At 36.8% G+C, this 19516-nt stretch overlaps 1 protein-coding gene across 1 annotated transcript in view; it reads right to left on the reverse strand.

Annotated features, from left to right (window-relative positions):
• Positions 1 to 10173: 10173 nt before the first annotated feature.
• Positions 10174 to 19516, reverse strand: part of LOC129222047 (multidrug resistance-associated protein 1-like) — an 83600-nt gene continuing 74257 nt past the window's right edge. Inside the window, exons 20-22 of the mRNA XM_054856465.1 lie at positions 13923 to 14081; positions 11856 to 12022; positions 10174 to 10372 (exon numbers count right to left, since the gene is read on the reverse strand). Coding sequence (XP_054712440.1) covers positions 10174 to 10372; positions 11856 to 12022; positions 13923 to 14081 — 525 coding nt within the window. The remainder of the gene's footprint in view (positions 10373 to 11855; positions 12023 to 13922; positions 14082 to 19516) is intronic.

The raw sequence follows: 19516 nt of genomic DNA on the forward strand, positions 1-19516 counted from the left end.
TACTGCCTTGTGGATCTCTTTATTTATTTATTTATTTTTTTTGCCTCATCGATATCGTCGGCACAGTGCTAAACAAACGGATGTGAAAAATCGCAAATGATGTTGTTCAAATTCGATGGTTTGCTGTAGAACTCAAAAAGGGTTACCTACTAGTTATAACTACTTGAAACGATAGTTTTACCAGGGTTCGCCGATATATATCAGTCGATATGTATTATGATATATATCCGATATTTATTTTGAAAATATCATGATATTTTGATATTTATTTTTTCAACTACGGTATTTTCAATATAAAAAGTACATTAATCATAGTAATACTGTTCATTTATTATTAAAAATATCCAGAAAGTTTTGTACTATATTTTTATGACGTATTAATACATCAATAATGTACCAACAAAGTAGTACATTATTCCTTTTTTTCTTGTATTTTAAATCCATAAAATTATTAGCAAAGTAACAATGTTAATTCATATTGAAAGTGCCTAATTCAAAGTTAAACATTGCTCAGTAAAGAAGAAAATGTTTTATGATTGCACTGACTAATGCATATTATTTTTGTTTCTGATGAATCATATAACTGTGTAAAAGTATTTAACAGGAGGAAAATGAGTAAAACAACTAATGCTAAATTAACTCTATTAAAAGTGATAGAAATGCATAACAAAATATTAGATATAAATAAAGAAATCATAATTTTAAGTCTACATATTGTAATAACCACATAAGGAAATGACGAGTGATTTGAGGATGCATTTACTATTTTGAAGACTTGAGTTTGTGCTAATTAAAAATGTCGGATATATATCAAAATGTCCGATATATATCAAAATATCGGGTATTTTCGAACCCTGAATTTTACACTTAAAGTTACAGTAAAATCTCTCTAATGTGGACACTAATACATAGCTGCCAACACGATTTAGCCGTACATTTTAAGATTTTCAGACGTTTTGTACGATTGTACGGTCTTATGGCAGATTTGTACGAGAACTGCACACATTTTTTTTGTCAGATAACAGCATGGAGAACATTTTAATCTGTAAGAATTTACAGAAAAACTATTGTTTCATACAAGTTGTTGATAAACAATTTTTGAAAGCTGCAAAGTCAGCAACTTTTAAAAGTTTAAGTTCAAAGAAATGAAAGTTTATTTATTTACTTATTTTTTAATTTATTTTTATTTATTTATTTTTTTTTCTTGCATATAAAAGCACAGTTTGAAAATGTTATAATACTTTAAATTTTAATACTTTTCTTTATAATGGTCAAAATAGTGTAGAAATAGCCACCGCATACATTGGAAGATTTTTTTAGTAGGCATGTTGGCAGCTATGCTAATGGGACAAAAAAAAATTTGTGCGCAATAGAGGGGTGTCCGCAGTAAAGGGTTTTAATGATGTTATTTGCCTTGGAACCAGGGAATTAAAAATTGTCCGCATAAGGGGAGTGTCCTTTAGGAGGGATTTTACTGTATCTATGAAAATTAAAACATTGAAAATAAGTAAATGCGTCAGGTGGGAAAAAAAAATTTTGTTTTGGCTCTCCTATTTTCACTTTCATTAGTTTAGCTTGGTGCCGACGATATCCTTAAAAACTCCTCTAGGGAAAGTAATCAAACTATTAATACCATGGTAATTTTTGAAACTGAACTGTTTATGAGTGAAGACTGGGGACGTTGAAGGTACTCTGACCAGGAAACATCACGATCAAGGAAATTCAAAAAAATTCCAAATTGGTGGCATTCGAAAGAGCATTGGAAAACATGTTTATGGCACTGAAACTACGTGCCCTCGTGACCACGTTATCGAAATATGATGTCTTAAAAATTGTTGAAATTTTTAGTAAAGTCGCCAAATTTAGCGAGTTTTGTTCAGAAATGGAAGGTACGGCGCGAATTCAACATCTGCATCTGACAAGACATTTCACTTCCATATTTGGTCACCACCAAAGCGCGTGAGAAATATCGCATTAATTCTTTACTCGGGGTGACTACCATGGCGCGGGGTGTCGTGGCACAGACTGCGGCATTGAAATTTTTAGGGGCTTGTGTTCCGGGATGTTAATGTGCAACTGTATAGGGGAAAACACCACAGCCCGAAAATATTTGTTTTATTTTATTGTAAAAACAATGGAATTTTTTGTTATTCTTAAGACTGTCTGTTAAAAAACTGATGTTAAAAACTTTTACGCTTCTGCGGGTGAAATATTTCCACTGAAAGAGTTTATTCGATGATGAAACTGTTTTGAAAAAAATATGATAACCGTAGAGAAACGGTAAACACACTTTAAAGTCTTTTTTTTTTCTTTTTTGAAAAGTCGTAAATCTGAAGTCTTCAACAGTATCTAAATACGAAGAAAACGACATTTTTAAAGATTTCAAACCATGTTCTCAAATTAAAAAAAAAAACGAATTTCTGTCAGTTATTTCCAGTGTGTTTTTCGTTATGTGTATCGTTTTCAAGTTATGTGTAAACCCTCTAACATGTCAAATAAAAAAAAAAACTGTATTAATTTTTATTTTGCTCGTATTTGAATTCCTTTTTAACGTGAAACATAATTGGTAAAAGTGACTTCAGTATTTTTAAAAATGACTAAATAACATGCAATTTGATGTGCATTTACGTTATAGCGACTTTCAGTTGCAGTGACAGAATTTTTCGAACTACAGGGGTTGTTGTAATGAACGTCGACTATAAAATTTTTGATAAGAATCTGTTATGAAGTAATTTCCGACATCGTTAGTTTTGCTGTGCAAATTTTTGACATTTACTATCCGTTGTTTTCTTTTTTTTAATTATTATTATTTTCGATTTTAAATTAAACATTTTCGCTAGCAGTGGTCAAACAATAAAACTTCATGAATGATAATAACTTTTGAAAAAATAAATAAGAGCTGGGATACTACAATCCATGATCATGTTCTTTCAACATCAAAAACTATCCATTTTATTTTCAATATATAAGCTTTAATAAGCATGTTTTTTTTTTTTTTTACTTATTCATATTAATTCTCGTACATAATTATTAATTCCTTACAACACATTACAAGAGTACAAACTTAAATTAGTTAAGTAAAACACACTTGAAATGCACTTAAATTCTGAAATGCATTATTATCACGATTACAAAGTTAAATCCTACGTTCAATTTCGTTATAAAGTTGTAGCTCCTCTGGATAAAGCTCTCTACTTTCCATTTCACAGGCTTCATAGTTACTTTTTAATTTTACACTCACAAGTAAAGGGTTAATTCGAAACATCGTTTACGCGCTTTGCAGATGACCAGAAATGGGAATGAGAGTCTTGCTAGACGCAGGCGATGAAATCACGTGGTATTTTCCATTTCTTGCCAAGTCTTTAAATTTGGCGAATTTTCGTAAGATTTCGACAGACTTTGACCCCCCATATCTCAAAAACAAAAGGACGAGGGCACACAATATTTGGGTCAAATTTTTTTCTAAAGATACTCATTCGAATGCGACCATTTTTAACTTTTTTCATGATTACTGAACTCGTGATGTTTCCTGGTGAGAGCTCTGGGTCTTTCCAAAGAATGGGGTTGTTTCCCATTTTCCAAAAAAATATTTTTTTTTCTAAAACAGCATGATCGAAAACATGGGATAAGTTTTTTTTTTTTTTCTTCTTAATTTTGAGGAATTTTCTCTCTCTTGTCGCTGTTTTCATTTTCGCTGCTGACTTCACAAGTGAACAAGTCGCTAGGGGTACCAGAACAAAGTTTCAAGACAGTGCCAAACTTCGCCAAATGAATCTTTTATTTAACTAGTGAAAAATTAACAAAAGGAGATATCTTGCCAGAAAAGACATTCACATGCTCTGATTTAAGATGACTGAGGTCACTTGTCTTGTGACATTCACATGATGAACCAATTTGTTTTAGAAATGTAACATTTTTAAAAACTAAAAGTTGGGAAAATAAAAGTATTTTCTGGCTCTATGTTATTATCATTATTATTTTTTTTTTTGTTTATTGTATCAATTTCAGTGGCTAAAAGTATTGCTTTTGACTGAAGGAAACACCCTCATTATGTAGGCGTCACCATTGTTTGAAGATGACTCTGAAAAACAGTTGTTTTTTTCAAGTTAAGTGATCTAACATTTTCCTTCCAGCGAGTATACAAATGCGAAGCAACGGGCTTCAACTAGTTGTCATGTGTATGGTTACTGTCTGTCCATGATGAGAAAAGCCCCCGCCGAAATGTCTGCACCTGTCTACTGCTATGGCAACGAGGCCTGTCTCATTTTTCCAAGGGAAGCCTGTACGACTGCATAAAGACAAGATGAAAGGCTAAATGCCGTCAGAAAATCCCTCACGCTAACCCTTGCAGAAAATGAATGAAATCCGTTTCTATGGCAGTAGACGGCTCGGACTTTACGGCGGGAGCTTTTCTCGTGAAGGAAAGACAGTACATTTTCAACAATTGAGTAAAGTATTTTAGTTGTAAATTTCACGTACCCAGCTATTTTTGAGGTGCGATTAAGATGTTTGCACTCATCCCACAAATCCTGCCCTCTGGGGTAAATGAAAACAGCTAAGTTTTTCATTCCTCCTTTTTTTTTCGGAGGGTCAAGTTTTGAGGTAAATTACACCTTTGCGTGTAAAATTGTTTGTATGATTTTTCTTTTTGAATGATGTCAGATTACATTGGGACTTTTCAGCTGGTCGCATGCAACCTACGGGCCACAGTTCGATTATTCTAAGTGTCAGAGTCATAAGATCAAGTTTTTCATACAGTTACTCTCAGAGTCAGGGCCGATCCTAGGGTGTCGGCCGCCCGTGTGCAAAGACCTAATGTGCCGCCCCTCAAGAGTAATTTGCATATTTTGACTAATCTTTAACATCTATATAAATCTTTCTTTAAATTTCTATGCCAAGTTCGAATTTTTTAAAAAAAAAGGGGGGGGGGGCAGAAGAATGATCTTATAAAAAGGAAGTGATTTTTTATAGTAAGAAACTCCTTAGGTACAATTTATATCTTTGAAGAAAGTAATAGATATCAAAATTTACTAGTCGTAAAAACGCATTTTATAGTCTTTCTTCAGTGACATCAGAGAAGGGACGGAGGAAGGGGAAGCGTGGGGGGAGGTGTCAGGGGTTCAGGGAAGGAGGATTGCTCCAAGAAAATTATCGAAATTGGCGTATGAAAAATATTTTTAGTTTATCTTTAGTTGTGTTTGGTTGCAAGGACAAAAGAGTCAAGTATATTCAAGGTGCATGGAGAAGGTTTCGAAATTGACGTCAAATATCGCAATTTTAGGAACTTTTTCGAGACTTTAGGTGAAAGTAATGTTGCAGTTCTTTCCTAAAATTCTTTCAAAATTGAAATCAATTTGAAGCTATTTTTTAAGACCGTAGCTTACGAAGGATCGGCGTTCTTCACGAAAAATCTCCGAAACTGAAATTTTAAACCCGCAATTTTGAGTTACCTTTGTTGACGTTGCAAGAGGGAGGGAGATTCAATCTAAAGCCCTGCTTTAATTCAATCGTCTCCCATCGAAATATTTCGAAATATAAGTGTAAAACACAAATTTAGGCCGTCTTTGGTGACGGTAGGGGATCTGGCGGCTATCCTCCGGTAATTTCTCGGCACTATTTTTTCGAAAACCCGTTTTTGGCTAGATTTGAAAACAATAGGGGAAACGTGAAAATATTCCGAACCAAAATATTTTTCGGAACTGAAATCCATTATAGGTTATTTTTGGGAAGGAAGGATTTTGGGGGTCTTAAGCGGATATTTCTAAAATCGCAATTTTATATTATCTTTGGTGACGTTGACAAAACTGGGAAGCTTCGACAGATTTTTCGGATAGTTTTCAACAATATCTGAAAAATATAACTATAGACTTTTGTTCACCTCACCTCGACGATTGATGGATATGCCCTAGCGCCGTAAAAAGTTACATAAGCCTGGCAGTTCTCCTCCGGAATTCTTTAGAAATATAAGTCCCAAAATCGTATTTTAAGCATTGTTTGATAACGATGGGACTAAAGGCGGACGGGAGTTCAGTGTGCCCTCACGAACTGTGTTTTTGAAACTGAAGTCGATTTCAGACTAGTTTAGGCAGGAATTTTGATTATATAGGGTATAGTCATTGCGTTGGAGAAAAGGGGGATCCGGGGTCTTTCCCCAAAAGTTCTTGAAACTAATGTTTGAAAAACGCAATTTTAGTTTGTTTTTCAATACGTTAAGTGAGAGGGGGTGGAATTAAGGGCTTCTCTAAAGACGCTAATTGAGACTGTCTTTGGTAGTAATGTTTGCGAATGGATTTCGGGGTTCTCCACTGCAAAAAATTCGAAAAATGCCAAAGCAATTTTATATGACGTTTGATGATAGGAAGGGCTGTCGTCTGAAAACACGTTTTGGATTTTGGAGCCAACATTTTTAGGCTATGCTTGATTAAGTTAAGGTGGAAGAGGTGAATCAGAGCCTTATTGAGTCTTTAAGATCGATGGTTCAACCAGTGAAATTGTCCGAAAAAAAAGTCCTAGAAACGCAATTTTAAGCCTTCTTTAGTTTCGTCAAGGAGGTTATGGCATTCTTTTGGATCTTCGTTTTGGAGCTACATTTAAATTTTCTTCACGGGGCAAGCGCCCTGTCCTCCTACCTGATCTGAAACCGGGCAGTTCATTCAAGATTTTAATCAGAAAAATTGTCGTAAAGGGGGAAAAGTACAACATTTTAGTTCGTCATTAATATATGTTACTCTCAAGGGAGTCGCAATTTTCCACTTTCTCTCCACGCATCCACGATTGTTGAACACAGAATTTGTTGTTTGAAATGTTTGCGAGAGTATCTAATCAATATAGCTTCTTAAAAAAAAAAAAAAAATGTCTTTATTGTTTAAGTCTATAAAATCTTTGGGGGTAAACATTAGTGGCCGCCCTCGGAGCTCCTTTTAGACTGCACCATTTCATGCTTCAGAAGGGGGCCTTTCCCCTCCCCTGTATCCATGCCTGATTACCGGTTCTGTCACAAACTTTGCAACCAAATGAAGCATGTATGTTAAGAGTAGATATTAATGAACAATAAACCAACACAATGTTCCCTAACATTCTATCTTTCTTAAACTATGCTATGCTGTCGGGAAATCGACACATACTTTGACAATTGAACATTTAAAAATCAGCATATTTATTCTACTTATTATAAGTTATCTTGTGAGAAATTCTTGAGGAATTTTGCTTGATTATAAAAACTATATGATGCAGCCTGCGGCCGCCCCTTGTTTTGGCCGCCCTTGTGCGGCGCACACTCTGCACACCTGCTAGGATCGGCCCTGCTCAGAGTGCAGTTTTGGACATTGCAAAACAAATTCTCAGTTCCAGAAGAAACTGAAAGGAGGTGAATAGGGAAACATTGAAATTCTGTTGCCTTTTACCGAAATGAACCCTACACACAAAATAAATGATTTTCTTGGACTGTGAATACATATTTCATTGATAATAGCGTGGGGGGGGGGGTATGCATAGCTTAGCATTGTTAACTTTTTCATGTTCCAACGAAAAAAAAAACATCCACATTGAATTGCATTCTAAATAATTCACAAAAGATTTTAAAAGTGATTAAACTTGGACAGCGACTATTTTTTTGCCTTCATTCAATGGATTCTAAAATAAATAAATGCATAGTTCAGCTGTGTTCAACGTAAGACCATTGCGGTATACATAGCGGCTCTAGCTCAACGTATCGTGTCATCTCTATATGTTGCAACGAGTTCTCTGAGAAAAATTGATCATGATACTTCGAACTGCTAATATTAGCAATGATCATGAATTATTTATTGGTATTTGAGCAAACTCGAATCGGAGAAGTCAACAAATGATGTAGAAATTTTTGAAATGCAGCAAAGTAAAAAAAGTTTTTCATAAATCTCCGACTTCTGTACCGTCACAGAAGTCCAGCAGCTTTTCCCAGCTGCCTGAAGAGGGAATCTGATTTCTGAAGCAACTCATCTGGTGCTCCATCTTCGGCGATCTGACCATCGTCCATGATTAGAATTCTGGAAAAAAAAAGATAAAATAAAATATAATTGGTTTTTAAAAAAATTGGGTGGTTACATGAGTGTTGAGCGAGACTTTTGTTAACTGTGGAAAAACTTTAACTTTCCCTTTTTAATGTAAATTTTGTTTTGTTGTTACCTTTTTTGATTCCATAAGAATACCAGAGGCCTTGTATTTTGATATAATAATTTCAATTATTCAACGATAGCAAAATACTCTGCTATTATTCATAGCATCTGTTTGTTATTTTCAAATGTGTTTCTTCGACATTTGCTCTTCAACAAAATGAAAGTGCTGGCTCTATTTGTTGAGGCGCATTTAGTACAGCCCTGGTTTCCTAGAAGCGAAATCAGCGAGCTTTGACGTCGCTACTCGACGTGACGCTGAAATCAAAGTCAAGTGATTCCGGTGTGCCACTCACAACGCCGATTTTGCTCGGGCGCGCATGCGCAGAAGAATCAAGTTTTCCTCTCGGCGAGAAGCGGCGCCGAAGGTCGGCGATTTCCTTCTAGGAAACCAATGCTTAAGCGATCTTCTTTATCTTAATACAGCGTGGATAACTAGACTAACCGGTACGAGATGGCGCCACTGGTTACCTGCACCTCCACAACTTAAATGCGAGCTTGAAGGGGAGGGACGTGTTCTGCAGTCTCCCATACTCTTGGTAAATTGCTTAGCCACCATGCACTGGATTTTCGGGCTCACAGATTTTACAAGTACATATCTGTTATGTACTAGATGGTTCTTTATGGCCTCCGACATCGGATTATTCGTCCGCGAGTCTGATGTCCTAACCACTAGATTCCTCATAGTCCATTCTTAACGAGAATACCTACATTCATATGATGTTACAGCGCAATCATAAATAATAGACTTCTGAATGGCAAGTTTTCATGTTGGATAACCAATGAAGAAATGACTCGAGGGGACACAAGCAGACAAGGGTGTGTTGATTTAGTCATGCAAAACCAATGACGAGTTCTGAATCTGCAACGAAAAATTTGCTGCTTTCCTGTTTCTATGAAAACGGCACAAATGTTTCAAAACTACTTTTTGCCAATGGAATCGAGCATTCTAGAAGTTGTACGGAATAAATTCCTTTGAAAATTAAAGTTCCGAATGTCACGAACACATTGGGTAACGACACCAATAACAGACATGCTTAAGACATCGCTCTCAAAACTCAAATTTATGAGCCTTTTAATGTTAGACTTTTGAAACTATTTTTCTCGCAAGCAACTGCATCTCGTCTAACGTTTGAATGCTTCTGCATCCTGTGAATTAGTTAATTCAATTTTTATAAGCTCAATACCGAAAAAAGGTCCAGTAACTGACACCGACAACTTGGATGAAATCCAGTTACGGACTTACAGATAGAATAAGTAATGGACAGAATTTCCCTTTTTTCTTCAAAATGTGCAAAAGTTCTTTATTTCTAGATCTAAAACCTTATTAAAGTAAAGTGAACCTGAAACACCTGCAGACCTCGTGGTTGCACGTTGCTGTTCATATCTTCCACCACTGCCTTCTAAATACCAATTGGCTCATAAAATTCACTCTAATAACACTAGATGGTTGTACCGTATTCGCAGTTTTACCACTTAAAGTTCTTATTATTTAAATCCAAACTTACAACTGTCTGTTACTGGACCCTTGTCTGTAACTGGTGCCGTTACATTAGGGGTTAAAGTTCCAACTTGTCTTCTGGGGATAAATATTCAGATTATCAGAAAGTCCTCGTTGTGCCGGTGATTTACACTTTGCACAGGTCGATTTGAGTAAAGCCCTGGTTTCCTTGAAGTGAATCGCCGATCCTCGACGTCGCTCCTCGCCGTGACACTGAAATCAAAGTCAAGTGGATTCCGTTGTGGCCATTCACGACGTCGATTTAAGCTCGGGCGCGCATGCGCAGCAGAATCAAGTTCTCACCTCGGCGTGGAGCGACGCCGACGATCAGCGTAAAGATTCTCAGCTAAATATTAACAAACTCTCAACACCTCACCTGAGTTTTGAACAACAACAGATTCTCACCTGAGTTGAATAACAAAAGATTCTCATCTCAGTTGAGTGACAAAATATTATCAGCTGAGAATTGAGTAACAACAACAGATTCTCACAACCTTACCAGAGTTGAGCGACAAGAGATCCTCACCTATCATAATCCAATACAGTGTAAAGTCTGTGCGCTATTGTGATGACTGTGCAGTCTGCGAATTCTCTGCGTATCGAGCCTTGGATGAGTTTGTCAGTAGCCATATCTACGGCAGCAGTCGCTTCGTCGAGCACAAGAATCTTGGACTTCTTGAGCAAAGCACGGGCCAAACATAGCTGCTGACGCTGACCGACACTGTAAGAAACAAAATTTCGTATTTTTTGGTCAATACCTTATTTTGAGCGTCTTCGATAGTTTCAATTAATAAACATTTTATGATTCTGTTTATATTTTAAGAGTGAAACTTTAACTGGCAAGGGAGGGGCGATGAGGGCGATTGCCCACTATTTGAAGCTGAATAAATTTTCCAACGAAATCACCGAAAACCACCAAAATTATTGAAAACGCAATTTTATATGATTATCTATCTTGGAGGAAGAGGGGTTTAGAGCTCTCCCCTGAAAAAACTTCGGAATTTGAAGCCTTAAAAATTGTAGACCTTCTCATTTTACGTTAGGTGGATGTATGAGGTTTGGAGTACTAGAATTCAGGATGCGTGGTGAAGGGCAAAAAGAACTAAAAATCAATCGTTCACCATTGAATAATTTCTGGATCCGCTCCTGTTAATTAAGAGATAAAGAGGATGTTATTTAACCTTCCGGAAGAAACGGAGATTTTTGTGCAGTTATCATCATCCATTTTTAGCGGTGCAACAAGAACCAGGAAGCTAAAGAATTTTAGTTCAAAAGGACCATTTTATCAACGGAGAAAAACCAATGGCGCAAGAGTTCTAAATTTGCAACAAGCAATTCTTTAGCAGTAAGTTACCACCTTAAGCCAGGGATAAAGCAGAACTACATGATTTCGATATTATCTTGATACGATAACAAGTATCGGAACATCTCCATTGCTAATACATGAAATACACCGCCAGCTCAGTCATTTCCAGCCGAGGACTGCAGTTTCGTGCTTATTAGCATTCATCAGCCCGGCATAGGAGTGACTGAGCTGGAGGTGGAAAACCTCAAGGAAGCCAAGAGTGCCAAACAAACTGGTAGCTAATACAGAATTAGCACTGACCAGACGAGTAACCGAAGCAATGGTTCGGTTCAACTCGAAGATTGAAGGCAAGGTAGGCATATAGGTAAGTTACCTCCTTATAGAAGGGCTAACGCAGAAATACATGAAACACATCTCCAGCTCAATCACTCCTATGCCGGGCTGATGAATGCTAATAAGCACGAAACTGCAGTCTTCGGCTAGAATTGACTGAGCTGGCGGGGTATTTCATGTATTTCTGCCTTAGCCCTGGCTTTAGGACGGTAACTTACTGAATATCTCTATTGCTATTTCACAGCTTGAACTAACGAGTGTACTGCGGAAATTCTTCTTTCTTACTTCCCAGAACAATTTATTGACCAAAGTTGTTTTAGGGACAGTGTTTCTAAACGGAAAAAATGACTAGTGTACACTTGGCTAAAATGGGCATCGGTCGGTATTCGTACGCAAGACTAATGGTACTGGTACAATAGTGTCCTCTCATAAGTCAGATGGAGGCCTAGTTATGTTTTGATGATGCGAGTTCAATGCAACTGCGAAATGATTTCCTTGTCTTATCATTGGTGGAAGGAGACACACAGATGAAGCAACAGTTTTAGAATTAGTATTAGTATTGTACCTTAGGTTCTGTCCTCCCTCTGCAACAGGAAAATTCAGTCCGCCGTCCAGTCCACTGATGAAGTCCTTCAGATGAGCATGTTCAATGGCTGACCACAGCTCCTGGTCAGAGTGTTGGTTCAAGGGGTCCAGATTCAATCGCAGGCTTCCGCTGAACATGACTGGATCCTAATGAACAAACAAAGACATTAGTTCAAATGAACAAATCCAAAGAAAGCTGTGAGGCAGGTATCGTAGTCTCTTTTCACGAGAATGCTAAAAAGCGTAAAGCAGTTCTTTGGTGATGAGAAGCATATCATTGTTGGAATGCTAATCAGGTAACCATACGGTAGTGTAAAAATGGAAAAAATCTAAATAAAAATAGCAATTAAAACAGTATAGTAAAACACGTTTTGGACGCAAAAATTGCTCGGCCTCGTGTCTCCGTTATCGAAATACAAGGTCTTAAAGTCTGTCGAAATTTTAAGAAAAGTCGCCAAATCTAGCGAGTTTTGATAGCAATAGAAGACATTTTTCACACGCTTTGCGGATGGATACACTCTACTCTCAATTTCTCGCCGTCTGAGAATTTGGCACTTTCCTTAAAGTTTTGGCAGACTTTAAGAATTTTATATCGGTAACGGGGGGCGAAAACAAGTAACTTTTGTGTCAAAAAAGCCTCAATGTGCTCTTTCGATTGCAACCTATTTATTTTTTTAAAACTTATACTATTCCAATGGGTTCTCAAAGTTGATGGCGTGGCATCCTGCGGTGCCGCAGAGAGAGAGAGACGAGGGGTGCCACGAGGCGTTCATAGTATCAATACAGATGTATATAATAGACTCAGCCTACTGCCTTCTAGACTAAGAAAGCCAACGCAACGTGACGTCACTACAGTAAGCGATTAGATCGTGAAGAATGATTATGATTTTTCGAAGAATTTAGAGCTCATTTCAAGAAAACTTCAATAAAAAGAGCTATTTCAACATTTTTTTCTTCTCCCCAAAATACATTTAACAATAAGAATTTTCTAATGCAGTACGTTCATAAAGGATTTTTTTTCTTTTTCAATAGAAATTTTCGGAAACGATTGAACGAAAGTTTATTTGAAGCGATATCTATTTCTAAATTCCATCTTCATTTTATTTTAGAGCAACAATAATCTTCAAAATGATAGCTGATAAATAAGTACTTTTAGTTATATGAACACTTAATTGGACCCTTTTTTGAATACGCTCCACATTAATAGTTATTTAGAATTACTACTCATTATAACTCATTTTTAAAGATTTCATCTGTCTTACTATGCACATAAAATTAAAAACTCCAATAAAGCATTAATTAGGATTTTAAAAACAAATTTCAGAGAACATTTGTAGAAACGTCAATAGTGAATCTTGTCTCAATAAGAAAAAAATCTGAGTTATGATTTTATTTTCCAATGTTCAAGGCTATAAAATCTAATCTAAATTTGAACTATCGTTAATAAGTTCATAACAAACGTTGTTAATAAAGTCTTTATGAAAGTTAACATTATGTAAGTTCATGAAAATGAGCACAAAATTCTTACGAAAAACACAATCGCTCTTCGCGATCAAACCGCCTACTACCGTGACGTCACGATACCAGAGCTTTGGCTTTTCCAACTAGGTGGCAACGACTCGGTTGCCCATGGAACTGGTTTTTTGTTGACTATCTAATCACGGGACGCGGGAACAAAGTGACAAAGCTTTTCAAAGTGAAGTGGTTGCTTGGTGAGCAAATAGCTTCCCGCCAAACAAGATAAACAATTTAAAAGATCTATCCATATTTCTGAGGAGTTGAAGGCGGGAGGAGGTTCTAATGGAAGTAGCTGTGATGAAAAAGGAGAAGAGGGAGGATGATAGTTTGGAAGATACTTGGCGGGCAAACTAGATATCATAACTTTTTATGGCTGAGGGTTTTTCGGTTTAGGATGCAGGTTTTCTTTTTTGTGCGGAAAAGTTAAAGGTTCTCTTGGCGGAGAAATTTTTACAACAGGGTTGTTTTTGATGAGATTAATACTACACTATGGTCTTGAGGTGTTTATCTACTTTCAGGGTGATCTCACCTGTGGTATGACAGTAATCTTCGCCCTCAGATCGTGGAGTCCGAGCATGGCAACGTCAACGCCGTCAATAAGGAGGGTTCCTTCGTCTGGCTCCACTATCCTGAAGAGCGCCAAAGCCAGAGAACTCTTCCCAGCTCCCGTCCGGCCCACGAGACCCACCTGCGGATGGACAAAGAGACGATTAGTTGCAGTTGAGATTTCATGCTGTCTTGAGGAGCAGATTAAAAATGAATGAGCAAGCTTGAATAATACTATTTAAACTAACGTACAATAGATGACAAATACGCTAAAAAATTTCATAAAATTAAATTTGATGAATAGCTTGAATTCAAATCATAGGACCCTACTTGTTGGGTATTGTGTGAGTATTCGTGTGTGTGGGTGTGCAGACGTATGTGTGTGTAGACGTCTGTGCGTGTAGACGTGTGAAGTGTAAGCAGTAGGGGATCCAAAGGGGGGGGAGCGATTGGGGAGATCGCCTCCCCCGGCCCCAAAGTTTTGTAATTGTCAAACATTTTGAATTTTTAAAGTTTCAATTTTGAAAAAATCGCCGGAATCGACATTTTTTTATCTAAAATGTCGTTAAAGAGAGCCTTTAATTTCGTTTTTAGAACTTCAATTCCGAAAAAATTCCGGGGGAGAGCCTTTGATCCTGTGCCATTCCCCTAACATCAATGAAGATCCACTAACATCGCGTTTTTGAAGCTTTAATAACGAAAAGTTGAGGAATAGCTCCTGGACCCAACCTTTCCCTTAACGCTACCAAAGATAGCCAACCATCGCATTTTAAAGCTCCAATTTCGAACAATTTCCGATACAGAAAAATTCCGATCTCTGTTCTTTCCCCCTACGTCATACAAGATGGCTTATAACTGCGTTCGGGAGAGAGACCTCCAAGCCTTCTTTTCTCTTGTAAACCACCAAAATGCAAAACACTTGTAACTTTCATTCAAACTCTTTGAATGATACACATCATTCGAAAAAAGGAAAAACATATTTAGTTCTTAAAAGTTTTGAAAACTTTATTTTCATTAGTCACCCCCCCCCCCCTCAATATGTATTACTCAATCATCCCTCCCAACAGGGTCGTCTGGATCCGCCACTGAGTGTAGGAGGGCATAGATGCCACCGCCTAAGAGTGGTCCCATTCGCTGAAGCCGTCATTTTACACTCCTCCTCTCTTTTAAAAAGTTAAATGAATAGACTAAGTCTCTTATTATTCGTCTATGGTTAAATCTGCTTAAATTAAGTCTAGAATGACTGCAAAAGTTAGTAACCATAATGACGAAAATTTGTCCATTTAATAAATTATACAACGAGCTAGATTTATCGCATCGTCATGGTAACCTGAATAATCGGAGCAACATCAACCTCGGTCAAGTGAGTTTAATAAGCAATACGTGATTGCTCAAAAAAAAAAAAAAAAAAGTGCATTAAATAACAATTTCATTTTTATTGAAATCTTTCTTTGTATTTGTTTGCTTTGTCTTTTCCATTACACTAGGTTCCAAACTACTCTATAGAGTCTCCAGCACAGACCCTGAAGACAGCTCTTTCTCTTGATCCACACAATCAGGAGCCGAGTAACCCTTGATCCAGTGCTCTAAGGTATTGATTTGAAATGTGAACTTGGAGGACTTGGTGAAACCGACAGCGCCAGTCACCATCAACTCCGTCTGGCAGTCATCGAGCCTTCGACTCTCCAGTTACTACAGTCCACCATGGCTTGATTTGTCTTCTAAAACAATTAATCACCATTGGGTACACTGTATTGTTATTCAGTAGACATTTATGGTAATTAAAGATTGCTTATACCGACTCGTTTACGTATTTTTGAACATCATTCACAAATTTATAATTATTATTATTTTGTTTTCGCAAAAAAGTTGCTTCACCACTGTTCAGCTTACTTTCAATTTTGCTTAAACAACTGCTGTTGGTGAGAAAACAGAAGAAATGGTTTGAGAAATTACAAGAATAAATGATAGAGAAAACATTAACTAATCACATATGCCTAATATCGATGGGGGGAAAAATGATTGAGCCAACATTCAATGTTCCTCAAGTTCCCGGTTTATTACCTGATAACGAATAATGAGATGTAAATTTAGTTTTCTTAATATGAAGGGGGGGGGGAGCGTTCGATAAGTTGCATGAAAAAAATTGAAATTAATTAATTAATTAATTAATTAATTAATTTCCCAGTTTAACGGGGAAGACGGTCTTTGCGATTCAATATTGAATGATTCCTCAAATTTCGTTTTTGAATTTGTAAATTCAAAACAACCATTACGAGCTTAGCAAGGTTAGCAAGGATTAGAGTCACAAAAAAAAAAAAGAAAAAGAAAAAAAAAAATTAATTTGAATTCTGAAATTTTGAATTCAAATGTTTTTCGCAATCACGAACTGAGACGGGACCCTACTCATTGGAGTTATTAATTCTAGAAACGGCTCCTGTCCCCCCCCCCCAAGCCTGCCTCTCCTCCTAGACGGTTACGTGTGCATAGTTGTGTGTGTGCGGAGACCTGTGTATATGCACGTAGGCGTGTGTGAGTGTTTGTGTGTGAAGTCGTGTGTGTGTATGTGTGTGAACGTGCGTGTGTGTAGGACATGGACGCCTCCGACCAGGAGAAGCGGATAGCTCAAAACCGGAGCAGCCGCGCCGCGCCGCCAGCAGAGGACGGTGGGCGGTGGTGCTGCTTGGCTTCTGGTCCAAGTTGAAAAAGGCACGGACACCAAAAACGGTCAAATGAGAACAATAAGCAATCGTGATTGCCCCAAAAAAAAAAAAAAGAAAGAAAGAAAAGAAATAGGAAAAATAAATATGGGTTTATTTTTGGGTATAAACCTGCTTCTGGAAAAATAAGTTTTAAACATTGACGGAAATTTTAAAATAGTTTCAAACGATTCCCCCCTCCCCTCCTCCCCCAAACCCTTCATTCGTGATTTAGCTATTTAATGTCTAAATGAAGAATAAATAACTTAAATTAAAAAAAGAAAAAAAAAGTGACATATTGCTGCCGTATTACGCAGGGCTGCGGAGTCAAGAGTCGGACTTATTTTGAGGTAAATTAGTCGGAGTCGGGAATCAAACGTTTAAAGTTCCAAGAGTCGGAGTCGGTTATTTTCCCTCCAAGTCAACAGCCCTTCCAGTGCTTGAGGCAGAGCCGTGTCCAAGGGGAGGGTTTTAGGGGTTAAACCCCTCCCATTGAGGAAAAAATTATAAAAAACCAAATGAAGAAAAGTGTACATTTAACTTAAAATTAACTTGAATGTTGAAGTTTATGCACAGCATTTTTTTTTTTTATCATTCCCAGCAATTTAGAAATGCCCTCCCTCTCTTTATGAACTAAAATCATATTTTGGAAAAACAGTGATGGAGGAACCGTTTAATAGGCTGTCAATACAAAGCATTTACTGCATTTAACATTGCCATTATGAAGATTCATAGTAGTTGTGTTAGGTAATGTAATTTGCATCAGCAGCGAATCCATTCCTAATTAGTTTGCCAAGCATTTTCTTAGAATGTAAAATCAGAAAACTTGGTTAAATATTTTTTGAAATTGTTTGTTGCAATAAACTGCACAGTAAGCATAATAAGATTTGAATATAAACAAGCAGTAAAATGAATAAATTCTGAGGTTATTAACACAGTCAAAATTAACTTTCTGGGAGGGGAGGGTCCTTACATGTGCAGTACAACCTTAGAGCTACAATAGAACTGGTAATATTACTTAAAGCCAATTTTTCTGGAAATTTATACCATCTCTCCCCCCCCCCCCCCCACTATGTCCCTCATTGTGACCATCAAGCAGAAATGAATTATTTGACACTGGTGTTTTCCTGTTAATACAGAAAAAATGAGAAAACATTGAAACCAGAACCCCTCCCTTTATGAAATCCTGGACACGGGCCTGGCTTGAGGAGTTGGAATCAGAGTCCGACTGATTTTGGGGTTAAGGAGTCGGAGTTCAAGGTGCTTAAATTTCCGAAGTCGGAGTCGGTCATTTGTCCTCCGACTCCGCAGCCCTAGTGCTAAACACAAAAGTCGTGTCTGCAGCTGGGCTAAAAATGAGAGACTGCTTTTTAATTTTACACCTTCATATATTTGTTTCAGATTCCACTATTTCAGAATTTTTGAAAAAATATTTTCCATTCGGAAACGACCATAAAACGTTGTATATGGGCGAAATATGTTATGAGGAGTCACCTCGTGACACTATCTCAATTTTGATTAAAAGTGCAGGTACAACATTCGTGCTTAGCATGGCAGAATGCCAGAAGGAACACTATGGCTACGCTTGCAGCTTATTGAATTGAAGACTTCGGTGCCAGAAGAAGGAAGTTCCCCCTTTTTATCGGTATTGTGTTTTACACTGAAATGTGTGTGAAGAAAAATAATTCTCTTTTACACGGTACAATAAAATTCCATACGATATTTAAAAAACGGAACTGTAACATGCTACGTTTCAAGAGCATAATATACAATATCATTCTCCAAGGCCGTATCTAGAAAAATTTTTCGGGAGGGGCCCAGATTAGCACATTGCCCTAACACACACACATATAGTATATATAGACACACCAAACGCATAAAAATGTTAACATAGAAGACTTTTTGTCTCGATTTTTAATGTTTCCACTGTTTGGACTGTTGACATTTTAATTTCTTATTATTTTTCTTATTCACCTTGTAGTGGTAAGGATAACAGGAGAGTGTCCCTTTAAGTCGGATGTAGAACATCCACAGGGGATCCGGGGGGTTTTCCCCCGTGAAATTAAAAAAAAAAAAAAAACAGTATTTTGAGGCTTTATATTAGGTAATTGAGACTACAAAAATATGAAAAAAAAAAAAAAAAAAAATAGGCAAACAAAGTCTTTTAAAAGTTATACATTCTTTTGCAAATCAAGATCAAACAAAATAAAAATTGTTTGCTAGACAAATCATGGAACTTAATGGACAGAGAGGAAAAACGGGAGAGGAGAAAAGAGAAGCACCCCGCCATCTGCTCATATCGGCTTTTAGTGAAGTTTGTTTTTGATCACTTCCCCTACCCCCATTTTATTTTTCATTAAATGCCCTACAGTATGAAAATTCTACAAAATAGTTTAAAAGAAATGGTGTAGACATTCAGAAAATAAGAACGGAAGAGTAATATTCTGGCCATTTGGACAATTCATACTTTATTTTCTTGATAAGATACAAAATTGAAGAACTTTTCAAGGAATTTCAAAAGCTTAAATAATTTTCAAAAACTATCGAACAGTTGAAATTAATTGAAGCTCTTTATTTACACTTTTCAGAAATTGATTGCACACTCTTACAAAATGATTATAACTTTGTAGGACACACCAGTTTTAAGTTAAAAATAAATGCAACGAAATATTTCTCGAAACAAACTTTTTTTCAATCACAAGTAGTGCAGAAAATGAAAGAGAGTAGAGTAAGTGTTATTTTTTTTCCTCATACTTAAGGTATTAACAGTATGCAGTAGAAGTAAGAAAAAAAAAAACAAGCAATAACAAAAGAACTCCCATGATACTGAATTCGGCATTTAATAAATGTAAGACAAGAAACATATCAGTCACAAAAA

This window comes from Uloborus diversus, chromosome 5 (genome assembly GCF_026930045.1).
Source record: "Uloborus diversus isolate 005 chromosome 5, Udiv.v.3.1, whole genome shotgun sequence".
NCBI classification, from domain to species: domain Eukaryota; kingdom Metazoa; phylum Arthropoda; class Arachnida; order Araneae; family Uloboridae; genus Uloborus; species Uloborus diversus.